The sequence below is a fragment of the Narcine bancroftii genome, chromosome 3 (genome assembly GCF_036971445.1).
Source record: "Narcine bancroftii isolate sNarBan1 chromosome 3, sNarBan1.hap1, whole genome shotgun sequence".
Lineage (NCBI taxonomy): Eukaryota > Metazoa > Chordata > Chondrichthyes > Torpediniformes > Narcinidae > Narcine > Narcine bancroftii.
This window is the reverse complement of record NC_091471.1, coordinates 334375626-334397852: the sequence shown is the minus strand read 5'-3', so window position 1 is coordinate 334397852 and position 22227 is coordinate 334375626. Positions and strand designations below refer to the sequence as shown.

General features: G+C 41.9%; 1 protein-coding gene across 2 annotated transcripts in view; it reads left to right on the top strand.

Annotated features, from left to right (window-relative positions):
- gga3b (golgi associated, gamma adaptin ear containing, ARF binding protein 3b) overlaps nt 1-22227 on the top strand; it is a 63607-nt gene that overhangs the window by 16139 nt on the left and 25241 nt on the right. For both annotated transcript variants that reach the window (XM_069929372.1, XM_069929371.1), the window contains exons 2-3: nt 5806-5890; nt 7609-7684. In XM_069929372.1, coding sequence (XP_069785473.1) covers nt 5806-5890; nt 7609-7684 — 161 coding nt within the window. The remainder of the gene's footprint in view (nt 1-5805; nt 5891-7608; nt 7685-22227) is intronic.

The following is a 22227-nucleotide window of genomic DNA, read 5'->3' as shown; positions in this document are numbered from 1 at the left end:
AAGGAAAGAAAAGAATGGACTCAGTAGAATTTCTGGTGTAATTTTGTTGAATGACAACATTGTCTGACTGGCTTAATGCAACCTAGATTGTATACCTAAAATGGATGAGAGGGGGGGTGGGGGGGGTGGTTTTGGAGGAAAGGGGGGGGAGAAAAAGTCACTGTATATGTGTGAAAAAGAAATAGTGTATATCATGGCTAATGTGATTTATGGTGTGAAAAATTTAAAAAAAAAAAAAAAAATCTCATCTAATCTGATCCTTGGAAAATCATTTTCAGGGCTATGGGTTAGAGTTAGGATCGATTGGGGCCTTGGGATTGACTGGCACAAACTCACTCAAATTGATTCTACAAATCAAATGGGAAATGCATCTGTTAATTTAGAATTAGACATTGGGGAATAATCATTATTCCATGCTACAACTCACTCAGAGTTGATTCATGGTGCTTATGTTCATCAGCCATATTAATTGATGCTATTACTTAATGAGATGGGAGTAATCATCAATGCTTAAACTGATTGAAAAGCACACTTGCCTCTATTATTTTTTTTCAGATTTCTGATTTATTGTCAGTGTACATACAGACATTACATACAAGCCTGAGATTCTTTTTTCTGCAGGCGAGGCAGAATTACCACTTATTGGTAGTGCAAAAGCCAAACTGCACAGCGAAAACACGTAAACAAAGAAAGAAACAAACTGTGCAATACAGACAGAATGAAAAATATCAATAAAGTGTACAAGTAAGAGTCTCTAATTGAGTTTGTCGTTGAGGAGTCTGATGGTGGAGGAGTAGCAGCTGTTCCTGAACCTGGTGGTGCTAGTCTTGTGGCACCTGTACCTCTTTCCTGATAGCAGCAGTGAGTGTGTGCTGGGGGGTGTGGATCCTTGATGATTGCTGCTGCTCTCTGACGGTACCGTTCCCTGTGATGTTCTCGATACTGGAGAGGGTTTTGCCTGTGATATCCTGGGCTGTGTCCACTACCTTTTACAGGGCTTTTCACTTAGGAATATTGGTGTCCCCATACTAGTCTGTGATGCAGCCGGTCAGCACACTTTGGACCATACATCTATAGAAATTTGCCAGGGTTTCTGGTGTATTATTTAAATGGAGACAAGCTAGGGAGTGGGGAAGTGCAAATGGATCTGGGTGTACTTGTTCACCGGTCACTGAAGGCTAGCCTGCAGGTTCAGAAAGCTGTGAAGAAGGCAAATGGAATGTTGGCTTTCATAAAGAGGGGATTGGAGTATAGGAACAGAGACGCCCTTTTGCAGTTATACAGGGCCCTGGTGAGACCCCACCTGGAGTATTGCGTCCAGTTCTGGTCTCCAAACTTGAGGAAGGACATACTAGCTATAGAGGGTGTGCAGCGCAGATTTACAAGGTTAGTTCCAGGGATGGCAGGGTTGTCATATGCAGCAAGGCTAGAAAAACTGGACTTGTATCCATTGGAGTTTAGAAGGATGAGGGGGGACATGATTGAGGTATATAAAATCATCAGGGGGATAGACAAGGTGAAGTCTGATTACTTGTTCCCAATGATGGGGGAGACGAGGACTAGAGGGCATAGTTTAAGAATACAGGCCCTTTAGGACGGAGATGAGAAAGCATTTTTTTACCCAGAGAAGTGTAAATCTGTGGAATGCTCTGCCACAGAGGGTGGTAGAGGCGGATTCGCTGACTATGTTCAAAAGAGAGTTAGATAAGACTCTTGTGGGTAACGGAGTTAAGGGTTATGGGGATAAGGCTGGAAAGGGGTACTGATGGTAATGATCAGCCATGATCTAAAATGGCGGTGCTGGCCCGACGGGCCAAATGGCCTACTCCAGCTCCTATTGTCTATTGTCTATTGTCTAAATCTCTGCAAACTTCCGAAGAAGTGGAGGCGCTGACATGTTTTCTTCACCATGCCATTGATGTGTTGGGTCCAGGAAAGATCCTCCAAGATCCCAAGTGACTCCCAAATACTTACATTTGCTTACTCTCTCCACCTCTCATCCCCCAATGATCACTGGATTGTATGCCTCTGGATTTCCTTTCCTAAAGTCAACGGTTAGTTCCTTAGTTTTGGTGACATTGAGTGTAAGGTGGTTGTTTGTACAGCATTCAGCCAAGCTTTCAATCTTCATCATGTATATTGACTCATCCCCTTTCTTTATACACCCACTATCATGGTATAATTGAAAAATTTGTAGGTGGTGTTATAGTCGTTCTAGCCACACAGTCGTAGGTATAAAGTGAGTAGAGCATGAGGCTAAGAGTGCAGCCCTGTGGTGCTCCAGAACTGATGGAGGTTATGGAGTAGATGTTCTTTCCAATCCTCATTGATTGTGGTTTGGATGTGAGGAAATCCATGATCCAATTACACAGTTGGGTGTTGAGTCCCAGGTCTTGGAGTTTGCTGATCAACTTTGACGGGATGATGGTGTTAAATGCTGAACTGTAGTTGATAAAGAGCATCCTGATGAATGCATCTTTACTGTCCAGGTGTTCCAGGGCTTTATGTAGAGATAGCGAGACTGTATCTGCCATAGACCTGTTGCTACGATAGGCGAACTGGAACATATCCATGTCATCACTTAGACAGGATTGAGGTGACAATAATTGAGGTTTATCTACAGTGTCATTAAATTAATAATCCTATGGCCAGTCTTGAACTATTAATCTACAGATGCAAGTTTAAATGTCACCACAACAGTTGGGGGACTTGAATAAAGATATTTGGTACAAAAACTAACAAAAAGACCTCTGACTTCTTATTGAGATCCATCTGTTTAAATTTGTACCTGTTCCTGCCAATGTGGTCGACCTATCAATGCTATTGGAATTGATATTGCAAGGAGCATTTAGAGATGGACATTAAATGTGCTTCAGATATGGTGTGGAGATTGGAACTTTTATCCTCTCAACCTGGCTGTGTACAAAGGTGGGGTCCTTCTGAAAAAAATTACAAAGGTGGATTTTCTACAGGATGTGGAATTTTACCTTCTGGGAGACATTTTGGACGTGTGTAGCCAGGAAGTGTATGGTAGTCACGTAGAAGTCCGACTTCCAACTAAATATTACATGATGGAAATCGGAGATATAGAGTTGTATTCCCCTAGAGAAAATCACATTCAGTTTAAGGAGAAAATAGGGCAGCCTTATTTGCAACATATATAGTTACACCCTGCTAAATAGAAGAAAGGGAAAAAATATGTACTAATAGTGAAATGCCTAAGATAAATGAAGTGGACAGTTGCGCAGATGACGTGCTCCTGTTTTGTATCTTTTTCATTATGTTACTCTGGGTTCCTTTAAGGGTCTGTGATTCTATATATTGTTTACATAATCTTTCCATTGTGGTATTAGGGTATAGGAGGGAAGGGAGAAGGGTTGGGGGGGGGGGTGGTAATGGACTCTGAATGTAATATATCATTGTTGAGAAAGATTGTATTGCTGTTTTGGATTTGTGTGAGTCTTGGAAAATCAAAAATAAAATATTCAAAAAAAGAGATGGACATTGAATATCCAAAAAGAAGAAAATATTCCAGAGGATAGAAGGTTAATTTACAGTAACATGGGAGGTACCAGATGGTTTTTACATTTAAAAGAGTGAGCAAATGAATACCTGCACTGATAATGTGGAGAAGCTGAGAGGTTACTAAAAGTAATAATTGCAGGGTGAGGGTTTTGACACTGATATAGGGCAGAGGGGTATTTACTGGGGAGGTGAAGGGATATTAGTACTCTCAGTGCAAGGGAAACAAATGGATATCCATATCAATACAAGGGCAGTGAAAGAATAGCTGCTGGAACATGGAAGAGTCCATGATCTTGGCTGTTGGTGTGGCCGTGCGAAGGTACCTTTCTCATCTCCAATTTAACACCACTCAGATGTTTGCGAGGAATTAGAATTTTTAATTCGTTTATGAGATAAGGGTGGTGTTGGCTGTTTAAAGTTCAAAGTTTAGATTTATTGTCAAAGTACATAACATCACATGAGATTATTTTTCCTACAGGCCAGGCAGATTTTATACTTATTGGTACTGCGGGGGGTTTGGGGGGGGGGGGGGTGCGGGAAACAGCTACTTAAGAAAAGATACATATACCAAAGAGAGAAATATAAATATGAAGGAATGTAAACAAACTCTGCAATACAGAAAATAAATATTCAATAATAAATAGTGTGTAAAGTAAGAGTCCTTAAATGAGCCTTGAGTTTCTTGTTTTGGGGCCTTATGATGGAGGGGTAGCAACTATTCCTGAATCGGGTGGGATGAATCTTGTGGCACTTAGACCTATTTCCTGATGGCACCAGTGAGAACAGAGCATGTGCTTGGTGATGTGGACCCTTGATAATTGCTGTGGCTCTCTGATTTTCTTGACGGTGGGGAGATTTTTTTTCCTGTGATGTACTGGGCTGTGTCCATTACCTTTTGCAGGGCCTTCTGCTCAGAGGTACTGATGTCCCCATACCAGGCTATGATGCAGCCTGTCAGCACACTTTACACCACATATCTGTAGAGGCTTTCCAAGGTTTTCAATGTCATTCCAAATCTCTGCAAACTCCTGAGAAAGTAGAGGCGCTGACATGCTTTCTTCACAAAGATAGTTGTGTGTTGGGTCCATGTGACTCCCAAGAAGTTAAATTTGCTTGAAGGCCATCATCAGCTCCTTGGATTTGGTGACATTGTATTCAACAACTTTACATTCAGTTAGTACATCATTCAATCTCCCTCCTGCATACTGACTCATTGCCCCGTTTTATACAGCCCACTTCCATGATATCATTAACAAATTTGTAGATGGTGTGTAATTATCATACCGAACCACACAGTCGTAGGTGTAAAGTGAGTAGAGCAGGAGGCTAAGAATGCAGCCCTGTGGTGCTCCAGTACTGATGTGATCTAACGGGATCATTGTCTGAAGAGGGTGCACAAAATAAGTGAGGACCCCTTCCACCCTGCATACAATATCTTTCAGCTGCTCCAGTCAGGAAAGAGGTACAGGGGTATCAGAGCCAGTACCACCAGGCTGAGGAACAGCTTCTTTCCACAGTCAGTAAGAATACCGAACGACCAAAGGAACTGTTCACACTGACCATCCACTGTCTCATATTCACAAAGCAATATTTATATGGATGAAATACTTGTCATGCACATGTATTGTTTGTCGTAATGTGCGTTATGTCTGGTTGTGTGTTTTGCACTAAGGACCGGAGAGCACTGTTTCTTCAGGTGTACTTGTACAATCAGATGACAATAAACTTGACTTGCAGTCTCTCTCCACTTAGATAGTGGATAGAATGTTCTGCAAACACCTCTCAAAATCTCTACCCACCCAAGAAGGACAGGGATGGCATGTGCATGCAAACCACCCACCAGGCTGTCCTCCAAGTCACACCATCTGTGATTCAGAAGTTCCCTCATCCTCACAGGGGCTAAATCCTGGTACAACTCCTTCATCGGCATCAAGGGAGCACTTCAGAAGGATTGCAGAAACATATCAAAGCAACCTCTCGAGGATGTTTGGGTTGGGTAAGGCCCAACATCCTGAAAAATGAATAAATAAAATAAACTTCCTTTCATGCAGCCTGTTCCACTGAGGACTTTCTAATTTTTCTGTATGGGTTCACATTTGCACTACCATCAGGATTGGTCTCTGATGCCCTAAATCATTCCCCTTACAAACAGCAGCAGTGGAAAGTGTACCAGTGCAGGTTTAACGCTGAGTGACTGTGGTGTTGTCTATTTCTAAAGAATGCTGCAGTACATGTGAGCTTAGGGTATTTTAACTGAATGCGCCTTTGTCTCACCTGTAGATAAAGCCACTAATCCTGCAAATCGACAGGAGGATTGGGAGTACATTATCGGTTTCTGTGACCAGGTCAATAAGGAGCTGGAAGGGTATGTAGAGCAAAGTTTGTGTTGCATTTATTGACAGGATGTCTGAAGATTTTTTTCTTCATTCTCTTGGACAAATTTGATGTGAATGTGCAGTTGATATGAGATCAATTATTAATTTTAAAATGTCAGGTCAAAATTTCCATTTTTCCTTATTTTAGGACTAATTTATAAACTAACAAAAGAACAATGGCAAATGATTATTATCCAGCTGGCAATGAAAAAGAAACAAGAGTCACAATACCACCCCCAGCACCAAGCCTGCTCTACAGTTCAATAAGATTATGGGCGATGCTCTTCCTCAAGTCCATGTTTTTATATGGTCCAAAAAACTCAATCAGTCTTGAATCAAATGAGTTTTGCACCCCTCAAAGGTAGAGAACTCCAGATTAAAAATATTTTTCATCCTAAATAAACATCTTAAAATTAATAATTGATTGCACATCAACTGTCAGGCATAGAAGGGAGTTTGGACCCTATCCAAGACTGTGCCCTCTAGTTCTAGAGAAGGCGGCCTTTTAGCAGGTAGCTTGGTAATCCCACTCATACTTCAGTGAGATCTCTTGTTGCTCTGAACACCAGTTGGTACGTCTGCAGACTTTCTTACGCAATCTCTTTTCACAAGATAACCTTCCCCATCCCAAGAATCAAGCAATCTATGCCTCTCCCCCTCCAGAGCAAGTTGTGTACACATACCAAAATTGCACAGCATATTCTGGGTGTGGTTTCAACAAAGCCCTGTGTGGTTGCTATTTCACCACAACCCCCCCCCCCCCCCCCCCAACCCCCTTGAAGTATAGAACAACATCCTATTTTTCTTGAAAATCAAAAGAACTGCAGATATTGGGAATGTGAAATCAAAACAGTGAATTCTGGAGAACTCTGAAGGTGAGGCAGCATCAGTAGAAAGAGTCAAGGTTTTGGGTCTGCAAACCAGTATGAGAATGAGCTGCTGATCAAATAAAATATTTTTATTTTCTATTCTTAATGCCAAATTAGCTAAATTTTCACATTCCCACATAATACATGATTTATCACTTTCCTGGCCTAGTTCCTAACAGACTCACCTTGCAGAGTCTTTGTTAATAGCCATAGCTCACTCTCTTGCTTTCATCTCATTCATTAATATCGGTTGCAAATAGTCGAAACTCATTCTGCTGGGTTAGATGCTTTGCCCACTGCAGCGTGAAAACTCAAACTGATCTGCAACTGCGTAGTTTTCTGTTCTTTAACCAACCCATTCTCTTGGTTTGGCTCAGACCTTGCCAAAGTTGGGCCTGGCACAAGAATGTGCACATTGTCCTGACGACACCTGGGCAGGTAATTCTATTGGCTGACACCATCTGGGGGCTGAGCAGTGAAGTGCCAGGCTCTTCAATGTCTGTGCAAGGATCTCAAAAATCCCTGGACACTGCGTTGATTTAAGTCCACCATTGCACACAGAAATGGGGGATTATCACCCATATGTGCCAGAGTGGGTCAGGGAGGAGGTAGAAATTGTCCTGTTGATTCTGGTGTGTGGGGTCAACATCAGCCTGTGAGGGAATTCCCTTGTCTACCCTAGGATGGAGGAATTGCCTTGTCTGCACTGTGCTCCCTTTCTACCTGGATGACATTTACATGTTTCTCTCCTATAGATTCCCCTTGTCATTCCTGCCTTGGTATCATTGGTGAAAATGCATTTTGTTCCGTAACTATGGCCCTTTAATTTCCCTCCTCAGACCACAGATTGCAGTCAGGCTGTTGGCTCATAAAATCCAGTCTCCGCAGGAGTGGGAGGCGGTTCAAGGCCTTACCGTGAGTACAGAGATACATGCCTGTATGTTTCTAGCTCATTGGGCTTTCTTGTTAGGATTTGGGGAGGAGGATTGTGCCCACTACTAGGTGAGCATGAGGCATGGCTTGGGCTCCAGTCATCCTGGGCCCCCTGGCCACAGGATCAAGACCTTGCGCTAGAGACCGGTCCACAGTATCCATTTCACATTGTGAAGTACAGGGTGTGGAACATCAGGACCCTTATAGACAATTCCTACAGCCATAGCCCTGTACATGGATCCAGTTCCATAGATCAGGAACCCGGAACCCGGGAACTTTGATGCCAGTATTACTAAATCATGAGAAGGAGAGGGGCAATTGAAAAAACAAGGTAGGGTGTAAACCAGGGAAAGAACGAGCCAGTCATGTATCTCAGCAGCTTGCCCTGCCTCACGACCTTTCAGAACCACCATGCTGCACTGAAACTGGAAAGCCTGCAGATGCTGTGATTATTGAGCCATGCACAGAAGTGCCTGAGAAACTCAGCAGCCAAGGCAGTGTCCATAGGAAGCACAGATACACAGCCAACGTTTTGAGCCCTTGGTCAATGTATGAGCCAAAAGCAGGCAGGTGCCTGAATGAAAAGGTGGGGAGAGGAGGGAAGAAGGGACAAAGGGAGGAGCGCAGGCCAACAGGCAAGAAAGAGGTCATAGGTGGATATGTGTGGGAGGGCAGAGGAGAAGAAAAATGCAGTGGGAGGAGATAACTCTGAATGGAGAGGAAAGGAGGCAGTGAGCCGGAAGAAAGGAGTCAGAGGGATAGGGGAGTCGATGAAAGGCTCTGGTCTGAAATGTTGGTCATATATCTTTGCTTCCTATCGATGAGGCATAACCTGCTGATTTTGTGAATCACACTGCAGCTATCAGGGCACACACCCACCCTGGAAACTTTGGATGATGCCAAGCAAGTCTTCTGTTCCAACCCAGTCCACAGCCCCAAGAGAAACTTTCTGATTCCTCTGTGTGACTTCAACACCAGAGTGTGAAGTTCACAGTTATTGTCAGAGTACATGCGTGACATTACATACCATCCTGAGATTCTTTTTCTGCAGACGAGGCAGAATGAGCACTGATTGGTAATGCAAAAAAAAAATACTGTACTCAAAATACACGTGTAAACAAATATGGAAATGTAAACTAATATGCAAAACAGAGAGAGAAAAAAGTGTAAGAGTCCTTAAATGAGTCCCTGATTGAGTTTGTCGTTGAGGGGTCTGATGGTGGAGGGGTAGCAGCTGTTCCTGAACCTGGTGGTATGAGTCTTGTGGTACCTATTCCTCTTTCCTGATGGCTGCAACAAGAACAGAGTGTGTGCTGGGTGGTGTGTATCCTTGATGATTGCTGCTGCTCTCCGACGGTAGCATTCCCTATAGATGTTCTTGATGGTGAGGAGAGTTTTGCCTGTGATGTCCTGGGCTGTGCCCACTACCTTTTGCAGGCCTTTACACTCAGGGATACTGGTGATGCAGCTGGTCAGCACACTTTTCACCACAGCTCTGTAGAAATTTGCCAATGTTTACAGTGTCATACCAAACCTCTGCAAACTCCTAAGGAAGTGGAGGCATTGAATGTGCTTTCTTCGTTATACCATTAGCGTGTTAGATCCATGAAAATTCCTCCAAGATAATGACTCCCAAGAACTTAAATTTGCTCACCCCATCTACCTCTGATCCCTCCCCCCCCCCCCACCCCCACCCCCAATGATCACTAGATTGTTCACCTCTTGTTTTTCCTTCCTGAAGTCAACATCCAGCTCCTTGGTTTTGGTGACATGGAGTATGAGATTGTTGGTGCACCATTCAGCTAAGTTTTCAGTCTCCTTCCTTTATGCCGACTCATCGCCCCGTTTTATACAACACACTACCATAGTATTGTCAGTGAATTTGTACATGGTGGTGTTGTCATACTGAGCCACACAGTCATAGGTATATAATGATGCATCGTGTTAACATGGCATGATCGCCAAGGGTGGTACGAGGAAGACCTGTTCCAGCAGGTGTAGATGCCCTCCCAACTAAACGATTGGTGCACAATCTTGTCCTACCAGATCCCTGTTTAAATAGAGGGACATGGGCAGGTACTGGCATCTCAATGTTAGATTACACCATCATCTGAGCAAAGGACCACATGGATATCCACATCACCTGTGCCATAATAGGTATGATAAATGTTCAACTGGGCATCACGTAATGTGCACTGTTTTCTTCACCAACATAATAGCAGCCTCACCTGCATCTTGTCTATTTGCTGCACATTTGTCCTTATCCCTTTTGCCCCGAGACTCAACAACGACAGGCTTCCCCAAGTCCTTCCCTACCATGCCACCAGCTTCCACATCCAACATATAGTAAAATCCCAGTATCTGGAATTCAAGTAACAACAACCTCAATCAACCAGCAAAAATAATCGAGGAAATAAATAATTTAAAAAATGTAAAATAAATAAGAATAAAATGTTGGGGGAGCCCAGCTGGTCTTTCAGCATCCATAGGAGACAAAGATATATCACCAACATTTCGGGCCTGAGCCCTTCTTCAAGGAATAAACAAAGAATAAGAAAAAAAAAAGGAAATCTCAGTGCTGGTTGGTGGAGGAGTCCAGACCAACAAAAGGTGTTAATTGGATATGACAAAGGGAGAAATGAGAAATGATTTTTGTCTGTGCGAAAAGAGGCAGGGAAAAGGGAGAGAGACAGAGCTGGATGAAGGTGACGGTGGAAGAAGTGGGGGGTTTAATGAAAGCCAGAGAAGTCGATATTAATTCCATCCAGTTGGAGGGTGCCCAGTTGGAGGATGAGGTGTTGTTCCTCCAATTCGCAAGTGGTCTCATTCTGGCAATGCATGAGACCATGGACAGATTCACAAACGTTCACTTGGACGGACTGTTTGGGGCCCTGAATGAGGTGGTGTGGGCGAGTGGAGCTTCTTCTATGGTCACAGGGGGTTGGTACCAAGAGGATGATTGGTGGGGAGGGAGGAGTGGTCAAGGAGTCACAGAGGGAGCAGTCCCTGTGGAAAGCGGAGAGGGGAATATGTGTCTAGTGGTGGGATCACTTAGCAGGTGGCGGAAATGGCAGGGGAGGATATGTTGGATGCTGAGGCTGGTGGGGTGGTAGGTGAGGACAAGGAATTCTGTCCTTGTGTGTGAAGGGGAGATGTCCAGGTAATGGAGGATATGAGCTCACAAACTCAAGCTTGCATGCTGGAACATCAGAACCGTGCGACACAAGGCTGACAGCCACCAACCTGAACGTCGGTCTGCCCTCATCGCAGATGAACTCCTCAGACTTGACATCGACATAGCCGCTCTCAGTGAAGTCCACCTTGCAGATGTAGGCAGCCTCCAAGAACGGGGCGCGGGCTACACACTCTACTGGTCTGGCAAGCCTGTGGATGAACGACGCCTATCTGGTGTAGGCTTCATGGTCAAGAACTCCATTGCCTCCAAACTCGAAAACCTCTCGACAGGCCACTCGGACCGGATCATGTCCATGCGACTCCCCCTTCAAAACAAGCGTCGCATCACTCTCATGAGTGTCTATGCTCCAACCCTCCAGGCGGAACCAGCAGAAAAGGACAAGTTCTACACTGATCTGCGCAACCTCATTCAACGCACCCCTACAGCCGACAAGGTTGTCATCCTTGGCGACTTCAACGCTCACGTCGGCAAAGACTCAAAAACCTGGCCAGGAATCCTGGGCAAGCATGGTGTCAGCAAGTGAAACGACAATGGGTGCCTCCTGTTCGAGCTCTGCGCAGAACAGCGGCTTGTCATTACAAACACCCTTTTTCAGCAGAGGGACAGCCTGAAGACTACCTGGATGAATCCCCGATCCAAACACTGGCACCTCCTGGACTACGTCCTGGTGCGAGAAAGAGACAAACGAGATATGCTCCACACCAGGGTCATGCCCAGCGCGGAATGCCACACTGACCACTGGCTTGTTCGCTGCAAGCTCATCCTTCACTTCAAGCCAAAGTCCAGGAACAGTAAAGCCCCCAGAAAGAGGTTCAATGTTGGAAACTTGCAGTCAGACGAAGTGAGAGGAAACTTCCAGGCAAACCTCAAAGCAAAGCTCGAAGATGCAATCCGCCTCACGGACTCGTCCCCTGAAACCCTCTGGAATCAGCTAAAGATGGCCATACTGCAATCCACTGAAGAGGTACTGGGCTTCTCCTCCAGGAAAAACAAGGACTGGTTCGACGAAAACAACCAGGAAATCCAGGAGCTGCTGGAAAAGAAGCAAGTTGCCCACCAGGCTCACCTTGCAAAGCCGTCCTGGCCAGAGAAGAAATGAGCCTTCCGTCGCACATGCAGCCATCTTCAGCGCAAACTCCGGGAGATCCAAAATGAGTGGTGGACTAGCCTCACCAAATGAACCCAGCTCAGTGCGGACATTGGGGACTTCAGGGGTTTTTACGAGGCTCTAAAGGCTGTGTACAGCCCCTCACCCCGTCCAAAGCCCGCTGCGCAGCTCAGACGGCAAAGTCCTCCTCAGCGACAATCTCCATCCTCAACCGATGGTCAGAACACTTCCAATCTCTTTTCAGTGCCAACCGCTCAGTCCAAGAATCTGCCCTGCTACAGCTCCCTCAACAGCCCTTAAGGCTAGAGCTGGATGAGGTCCTCACCCAGGAAGAGACATATAAGGCAATTGAACAACTGAAAAGTGGCAAAGCTGCAGGTATGGATGGAATCCCCCCAGAGGTCTGGAAGACTGGTGGCAAAACTCTGCATGCCAAACTGCATGAGTTTTTCAAGCTCTGCTGGGACCAAGGAAAGCTGCCTCAGGATCTTCGTGATGCCATCATCATCACCATGTACAAAAACAAAGGTGAGAAATCAGATTGCTCAAACTACAGGGGAATCACGCTGCTCTCCATTGCAGGCAAAATCTTCGCTAGGACTCTCCTAAATAGAATAATACCTAGTGTCGCCGAAAATGTTCTCCCAGAATCACAGTGCGGCTTTCGTGCAAACAGAGGAACTACTGACATGGTCTTTGCCCTCAGACAGCTCCAAGAAAAGTGCAGAGAACAAAACAAAGGACTCTACATCACCTTTGTTGACCTCACCAAAGCCTTCGACACCGTGAGTAGGAAAGGGCTTTGGCAAATACTAGAGCGCCTCGGATGCCTCCCAAAGTTCCTCAACATGATTATCCAACTGCACGAAAACCAACAAGGTCGGGTCAGATAACAGCAATGAGCTCTCTGAACCCTTCTCCATTAACAATGGCGTGAAGCAAGGCTGTGTTCTTGCACCAACCCTCTTTTCAATCTTCTTCAGCATGATGCTGAACCAAGCCATGAAAGACCTCAACAATGAAGACGCTGTTTACATCCGGTACCGCACGGATGGCAGTCTCTTCAATCTGAAGCACCTGCAAGCTCACACCAAGACACAAGAGCAACTTGTCCGTGAACTACTCTTTGCAGACGATGCTGCTTTAGTTGCCCATTCAGAGCCAGCTCTTCAGCGCTTGACGTCCTGTTTTGCGGAAACTGCCAAAATGTTTGGCCTGGAAGTCAGCCTGAAGAAAACTGAGGTCCTCCATCAGCTCGCTCCCCACCATGACTACCAGCCCCCTCACATCTCCATCGGGCACACAAAACTCAAAACGGTCAACCAGTTTACCTATCTCGGCTGCACCATTTCATCGGATGCAAGGATCGACAACGAGATAGACAACAGACTCGCCAAGGCAAATAGCGCCTTTGGAAGACTACACAAAAGAGTCTGGAAAAACAACCAACTGAAAAACCTCACAAAGATTAGCGTATACAGTGCCGTTGTCATACCCACACTCCTGTTCGGCTCCGAATCATGGGTCCTCTACTGGCATCACCTACGGCTCCTAGTCCACCAGCGTTGTCTCCACTCCATCCTCAACATTCATTGAAGTGACTTCATCACCAACATCGAAGTACTCGAGACGGCAGATGCCGACAGCATCGAATCCACGCTGATGAAGATCCAACTGCGCTGGGTGGGTCACGTCTCCAGAATGGAGGACCATCGCTTTCCCAAGATGGTGTTATATGGCGAGCTCTCCACTGGCCACTGAGACAGAGGTGCACCAAAGAAGAGGTACAAGGACTGCCTAAAGAAATCTCTTGGTGCCTGCCACATTGACCACCGCCAGTGGGCTGATATCGCCTCAAACCGTGCATCTTGGCGCCTCTCAGTTCGGCGGGCAGCAACCTCCTTTGAAGAAGACTGCAGAGCCCACCTCACTGACAAAAGACAAAGGAGGAAAAAGCCAACACCCAACCAATTTTCCCTTACAACCGCTGCAACCGTGTCTGCCTGTCCCACATCGGACTTGTCAGCCACAAACGAGCCTGCAGCTGACGTGAACATTACCCCTCAATTAATCTTCATCCGCGAAGCCAAGCCAAAGAAAAGAAACAGAAAAGGAGGATATGTGTTTGAGGGCCGAGTTGATGGTGGTAGAAGGAAAGCCATTTTGTTTGAAGAAGGACATTTCTGATGATTTGGCATGGAAGACCTTGTCCCGGGAGAAGATGCGACGGAGATGGAGGAATTGAGAGAATGGAATGGAATCCTCACAGGGGACAGGATAAAAGGCAGCTGGGACGACTCTCCCCAAGTGTTTCCCTAACCCTGGCTACTGAGAGTAGTATTTACTAAGAGTATTTATGAGTATTAAATATATTAGTTATGTTTAACTGTAAACGTGGGGCCAGGTAGGGATTAAACGTGGGGCCAGGTAGGGATTAAACGTGGGGCTATGTAGGGATTAAACGTGGGGCCAGGTAGGGATTAAACGTGGGGGCAGGTAGGAGTCACGTGATGGAGTAGTGGCCGGTAGGGGAACTCCAGCCCTCTCCAGAAAAGTAAAAAAAAGATAGAGAAAAAACAAAGGCACAAACATAGAAACCATAACAAAGTGAAAGTGTTGAGAAAATGGCAGCGAAGAAAGAAAAACCAAAGACAACGGGAAGAAAAGATGAAGGAAAGACGTCGGAAGAGGAAGGTGAAGGCCTTACCGGTATGAGGAGGCCCGCCGTGGAGAGAGAAGCCCGCTCCCTGAGGTCAGTGGAAACCCTGAACTCGGGACTACAAAAATGGCTCACGGAGCCAAACAAAAGTGCGCAACCGCGCAAGACAAGAATAACACTGACGGGAGGGGGGACCAATTGAGGAGTAAATCTCCACAGCTGAAACAGACAACTACAACACAACAGCAAGACTCTCAACAGGAAAACATAGAAAATAACGAGAACAAGAAGGAAGAGAGTAAACATAAGAAATCAAAGAAACAACAGATGACCAACCCAGAGGAAGAAGACCAACACCAAGACACTTCTAATAAAAATAAGAAGACCAAAAATACCCAACAAAATAAAACAAACAACCCAACAAGAAAACCAGAAGAGACAGAGGTAAAGGACACAGATCCTGGAGTGGACTCAGAAGAAGAAGAGGAAGAACACAGAGAAATGGAAGATGAAGGGAAGGGCAAGTAGATGGATATATTTTTTTTTAAAGAATATATGGAATCAGTAAAAGAATGGCAGTCACAAGAATTTAGTGAAATAAAAAGAAGAATAAAAAGTACAGAAGAAAAAGTGAATAGATTAGAGATGATCATGACAGATATAGGAAAAAGAGTGGACAAGGTGGAAGAACGAGAAACAGCCATAGAAATGGAAGTAGATGACTTAAAAAAGAAATTAGAAGAATCTGATAAAAAAGTTAAAGAGACACAGGAGCTGTTAGCTCAGAAGATAGATATAATGGAAAATTATAATAGAAGAAACAATATAAAGATAGTGGGCCTTAAGGAAGATGAAGAAGGCAAAAATATGAAAGAATTTATAAAAGAATGGATCCCCAGGGTCCTAGGAAGACCAGAATTACAGGAAGAAATGGAAATAGAAAGGGCACACAGAACATTAGCCCCTAAACCACAACCACAACAAAAACCAAGATCCATTCTAGTAAAATTCCTAAGATATACAACAAGAGAAAATATATTGGAGAAAGCAATGAAGAAAATAAGAGAAGACAAAAAACCACTGGAATACAAGGGTCAAAAATTTTTTTTCTATCCAGATAAAAGTTTTGAACTCCTGAAGAAGAGGAAGGAGTTTAATGCAGCAAAAACGACCCTATGGAAAAAAAGGTTATAAATTTATGTTAAAATACCCAGCGGAACTTAAAATAGTTATTCCGGGGCAGCAAAGCAAACTATTCTCAGATCCGGAAGAAGCACGAAAATTTGCAGAACAACTACAAAACAGACAGAGAGATGAAGAGATGTAACAAGAACAAAAATGACAACAAACTATATGTATGTGTGTATGATAGTACAGATCTATCACCAATGTACGTAGTGTATATAGTTACAGTATCTAGACTGTGCTTACAGCGATTGGCTGAGAGCTAAGCCACGCCTATTGTCTGGGCCTTAAAGGGTTGTGTCCCTAGCCAGGTCGGATCATTCCGGACTGGTCGGCCACCTGTGAAGAGCTCCTGTCTTTTGCTAATAAAAGCCTTGGTTTGGATCAACAAGTCTTTGATTCCTTCAACGAGCTCTACAATGTGTTTGTAGGTATGTATATATATATGTATATATATGTATATATATATATATATATATATATACATGTATATATATGTGTATATATACAAAATAGAGTATAGGTAAGAACTAAGAAGTGAAAGAAAGGGAAGAAAGGAAGTAAGAAGGGAATTAAGAGAGTGACCTTTGTTATATATGAAGATTAAAATCTTTTCTGGGGGGCGCTGGGTGGTGAAGAATAACAGTCACTGTGAAATCAGTTGACGCTTGCGAGCGGATTCGCAAATCCAAATGGAGAGGGGAAATGTGGTTGCCCGACAAGGGTCAAAGGGCAACTCGGAAAGGGGAAGTACTATTGGGGTTAAAGGAATTTTAGATATGAAAATAGTGAAAATATTTTATGTTTTAGAAATGTTGTCTTATAATGTGCTCAAAAAAAGAAAGCAGAAATGGATAAGAAGGGAAGGTGGTGATGAGAAAACGGAAAGGAAAGATATACAAAGTATGAAATGACTATGTTGAACTATATGACTTTAAATATTAATAGAATACATAACCAAATCAAAAGGAAGAAACTGTTAAATTTACTGAAAAAAGAAAAATTGATATATCATTCATACAAGAAACACATCTAACTGAAGTGGAACACAAGAATTTAAAGAGAGATTGGATAGGACATGTAATAGCAGCATCATATAATTCAAAAGCCAAAGGAGTAGCTATATTAATCAATAAAAATGTACCAATCAAAATAGAAGAGGAAATAATAGATCCAGCAGGGAGATATGTAATGATAAAATGTCAGATATATTCAGAATTTTGGAATTTACTCAATGTATATTCACCTAATGAAGAAGATCAAAAACTTATGCAAGATATCTTTTTGAAGATAGCAGATACGCAAGAGAACATACTAATAGGAGGGTATTTTAACCTTAATTTGGACTCAAACATGGATAAAACTGGAAAAAAAACTAACAGAAAGAACAAAGTAACCAAATTTATAATTAAATCGATGCAAGAAATGCAACTTTTGGATATATGGAGGAAACAACACCCAAAGGAAAAGGAATATTCATATTATTCGGGTAGACATAAAACATACTCAAGGATAGACCTATTTCTGTTATCAGCCCACATTCAAGGGAGAGTTAGGAAAACGGGATATAAAGCTAGACGATTATCGGACCACTCATCCCTGTTATTGGCAATAGAGCTAGAGGACATCCCACCAAGAATGTATCGATGGAAATTAAACTCCATGCTACTTTAAAGACAGGATTTTAGAGAATTAATTGAACGACAAATTAAAATGTACTTTGAAATAAATATGGAATCAATGAAAGATAAGTTAATACTATGGGATGCAATGAAAGCATTCATCAGAGGGCAAATAATAAGTTATGTAACTAAGATGAAGGACTACAATTGGGAAACAGAACAGTTGGAAAGGGAAATAACAAATATTGAAAAAGAATTAGCAATAAAGGAAGATACAACTAAAAGAAGAGAATTGGCAGATAAAAAAATAAAATATGAAACACTACAAACATATAAGGTGGAGAAGAACATAATGAAGACAAAACAGAAATATTATGAGCTAGGAGAAAAAATGCACAAAATTCTAGCGTGGCAGCTTAAGACAGAACAAACTAAGAGAATGGTATTGGCATTAAGGAAAAAAGACAAGCAAATCACATATAATCCAACGGAGATCAATGAAAACTTCAGGGAATTCTACGAGCAACTATATCAAACTGAAAACGAAGGGGAGTAAGACAAAATAGATGAATTTCTAACTAAAATTGAACTACCGAAATTACAAAGAGAGGAACAAAATAAATTAATAAAACCATTTGAAATAGAAGAATTACAGGAGATATTAAAAAAACTACTGAACAATAAAACACCAGGAGAGGATGGATTCCCAATAGAATTCGATAAAACATTTAAAGACATTAATTCCTCCCATCCTGGAAGTAATCAACCAGATTGATAAAACACAAAGCATACTAGATTCATGCAAAACAGCAATAATTATAGTAATACCAAAGACAGGGAAAGATCCACTTGCACCAGCGTCATATAGGCCAATATCTCTACTTAACACAGATTATAAGATAATAGCTAAACTATTAGCAAACAGATTGGCCGACTATGTACCAAAAATAGTAAATCCAGACCAAACTGGATTTATTAAGAAAAGACGAACAACAGACAATATCTATAAATTTATTAACTTAATTCATGCAGTAGAAGGAAATAAAGCTCCAACTGTAGCGGTTGCTTTAGACGCAGAGAAGGCCTTTGACAGAGTAGAATGAAATTATTTATTCAAACTACTACAAAAATTCAGCCTACCAGAGAAATATATTAATTGGATTAAAGCATCATACAAGGGGCCATTGGCGAAAGTGACAGTAAATGGATATATATCAAAACAATTTAACTTAAGCAGATCAACAAGACAGGGATGTCTACTATCTCCCTCACTGTTCGCGTTAGCTATAGAACCACTAGCAGAACTGATAAGAACAGAAAATAAAATAAAAGGGATAAAAATAAAAGAGAAGGAATATAAAATCAGTCTACTTGCAGATGACATTATAATATACTTAACAGAACCAGAAATATCAATAAAATAATTACATAGGAAATTGAAGGAATATGGAGAAATATCGGGGTACAAGATCAACGCCAATAAAAGTGAAGCAATGCCAATGAATAATGCGGATTTCACAAAGTTTAAGAAAGAATCGCCATTTAGATGGCAAACACAAGCATTGCGATACCTAGGTATACAACTAAATAAAAACCTCGGCCATCTATATAAACTCAATTACCATCCATTAATGAAAAAATTACAAGACGACTTAGAGCATTGGAAAGACTTACCACTAACACTGATAGGAAGGATAAACTGTATTAAAGTGAACATTTTCCCAAGGATACAATACCTATTTCAGTCATTACCAATAGTCCTAACAGAGAAATTCTTCAAGGAGTTAAAGAAAATAATAAAGAAATTCTTATGGAAAGGGGGGAAACCGAGGATAGCACTAGATAAATTAACAGAATGGTACAAATAAGGAGGCTTACAGCTACCAAATTTTAAGAATTATTATAGAGCCGCACAATTAAGATACCTATCAGATTTTTATCAAACAAGGGAAAAACTAGATTGGACCAGATTAGAACTAGATAAAATAGGGGAGAAGATACCTGAACATATAGTATGTAAATAGGATGAAAAATTGGTGCAACATAGGAATTCACCTGTATTCCATCATCTGCTCAACATTTGGAAGAAGATTCATGTAGAAAGGAATAAAACAAATGACCAACTACCAAAACTAATATTGACGCAAAATCAGCTAATCCCTTTTACAAATAGATAACCTTTCCTTTAGAGAATGGGAGAGAAAAGGGATCAAAAGAATAGAAAATTATTTTTCGGGAAATAAATTATTATCCTTTGAACAAATGAAGAATAAATATAATATAACTCACGATACAATGTTTGCATGCTACCAACTGAAAACCTAGATTACAGACACAATGATAATTAAAAAATTTGTAACAAACATGTACATCAAACTGCAAGAAAAGGAGAACGAGGAAACAAACGGTAAACCTAAACAAAAATGCGAACAAGATCTAAACATAAAGATAAAGAATGAAACATGGGAGAAGCTATGGTCCGGAACTATGAGAAATACAATAAACACGAGGTTACGCATGATACAATATAACTGGATACACAGGCTATACGTCACACCTCAAAAGTTAAATAAATGGGACCCAACAGTATCAGACAGATGTTTTCGCTGTAAAAAGGAAACGGGAACAACAATTCATGCAATTTGGACATGTGAGAAAGTGGAAAAATTTTGGGAAGATCTAAACAAGATATTAAATAAAATCACAAAAAGCAATATACCAAAAAACCCAGAGATCTTCCTCCTAAGTAATATAAGAAATAAAGAATTTGGACTCGATTTGGATGGAGTACAAAAAAGATTTGTTATGATAGCCCTAGCTGTAGCAAAAAAATGTATTATGTCAACCTGAAAATTAGAAGACAACTTGAGAATACAATAATAGTATATAGAAATGAATAAATGTATTCCATTAGAAAAAATAACATATAATTTAAGAAATAACATTACAATATTCGAACAAATATGGGAGCCATACATGAAATACAATAGTGAAATCCTACCACCTAAATCCTTCCACCACCTAAAATGACAGAAGGAGAAGACAACGAAAAGAACTGACTCAGTAAAATTTCTTGTTTATTTTTATTAAGTGACAACATTGTTTAACGGGTTTAATATATCTTATAGATTGAACTTCAAATAAATTGGGAAGTGGGTGAGGGAGGGAGGGAAGGGAGGGGGGAAAAAGGGGGAGAAAACGACACTGTATATATTTAAGAAGAAAAATGTCTGTATGTATCTTGATCAATATGGTTTATAGTGTGTAAAATAAAAAATAAAAAAAACATGGGGCCAGGTAGGGATTAATTATGACGGGGCCACGGTTAGCATAGCGATTAGCACGACGTTGTTACAGAGCCAACGATTGGGGTTTGAATTAAATTAAAATTTTTATAAGTTACAGAAATTACCTAATTAAAGACAATTTTACATAATTTACATAACATCACATCAAGATTAAACTCCAGGTGGGTAGTCAGGGCACGTAATTGGAAGATGGTGGCAGATTTAGGCCAGAGGCTCTGGTTCCCAAATTAAATTCCGCAAACCAATCTCAGACCAGAGCTTCTACTGTGGTTGGCCTCACTCCATCTTGTTTATATAATTGAGCTTTCAATGCTCTGGGAGGATGCTGTGGAGCAGGCCTATGAGCACAAGAAACTGAGGTACGCTGCAGCTGATGTGCGGTAACATGGCTGGTAAGCAAAGATCCAACTGGTTAAAGTAGGTTGCAGAAGAGTTTTAGCTACATCGACATGAAGGCTTCTCCGGGAGCTTGGAAATCAGAAGAGAGGCTGAGAGTACAGCAATGGTACATGGAAATGAATAAATGTATTCCATTGGAAAAAATAACAAATAATTTAAAAAATAAAGTCACATTATTTGAACAAATTTGGGAACCGTACATGGAACACAACAGAGAGGGCCTACCGCGGACCTCCACCCCCCTAAAATGAGAAGAAGACGAAATGAACTGACCCAGTGTGTAAAAGTAGATAACACAATTTTCTTGTTTATTTTCATCGTGTAATGACATTGTTTAATGGGTTTATTGTATTGTATATATTGAATGTTTAGTGGGTAGGGAGGGGGGGTGGGAAGGAGGGAGGGAATGGAGGGGGGATAAAGGGGAGAAAATGACACTGTATATTCAAGAGGGAAATGTTTGTGTGTATTTTGGTTAATATGGTTCATAGAGTGAAAAATAAAAAAAATTTTAGAAAATGGCTACTCCGGGAGTTGGGAGTGCAAGGAAAGGTACACCAATAAGCAGTCAAAGATCTCCCCAGAACTGCTGTAAAGGGTAGTGGCTCTGAATGAGGAGAAAGGATTCCATCTGGGCCTCCAAGTGAGTGAATGGTATCTAGGGGATGAGCGTGGGATGCCAGGATTCATTGCTGAACCCTCTGAAGGTATCATGGGTCTTATCAGTGAAACACTGAGGAAGGAGGGCGCCCAGTTAATAACCTAGAAGATGCCACCATTCATTTGGCCACCCTGCAGAGTCTAGGCAGCAAGTCTCAGGAGTGCAATGAGGGATATTAACATATTGATTTTTTTTTTCAAATTACATTTTGTCTTTTAAACTGTGTTTTCTTAATTCAGGTATATTAGTTAGGCACTCTAAGAGTGTGTCTCAGGCAACCGGAAAATTTGCATATCCAGCATCTGCAATCCCCGTAGGTGCTGGATGCTGGGGATTTTACTATATTACTCTTCACAATTTTGGTTACTTGCAATGAGATCCCGCTAC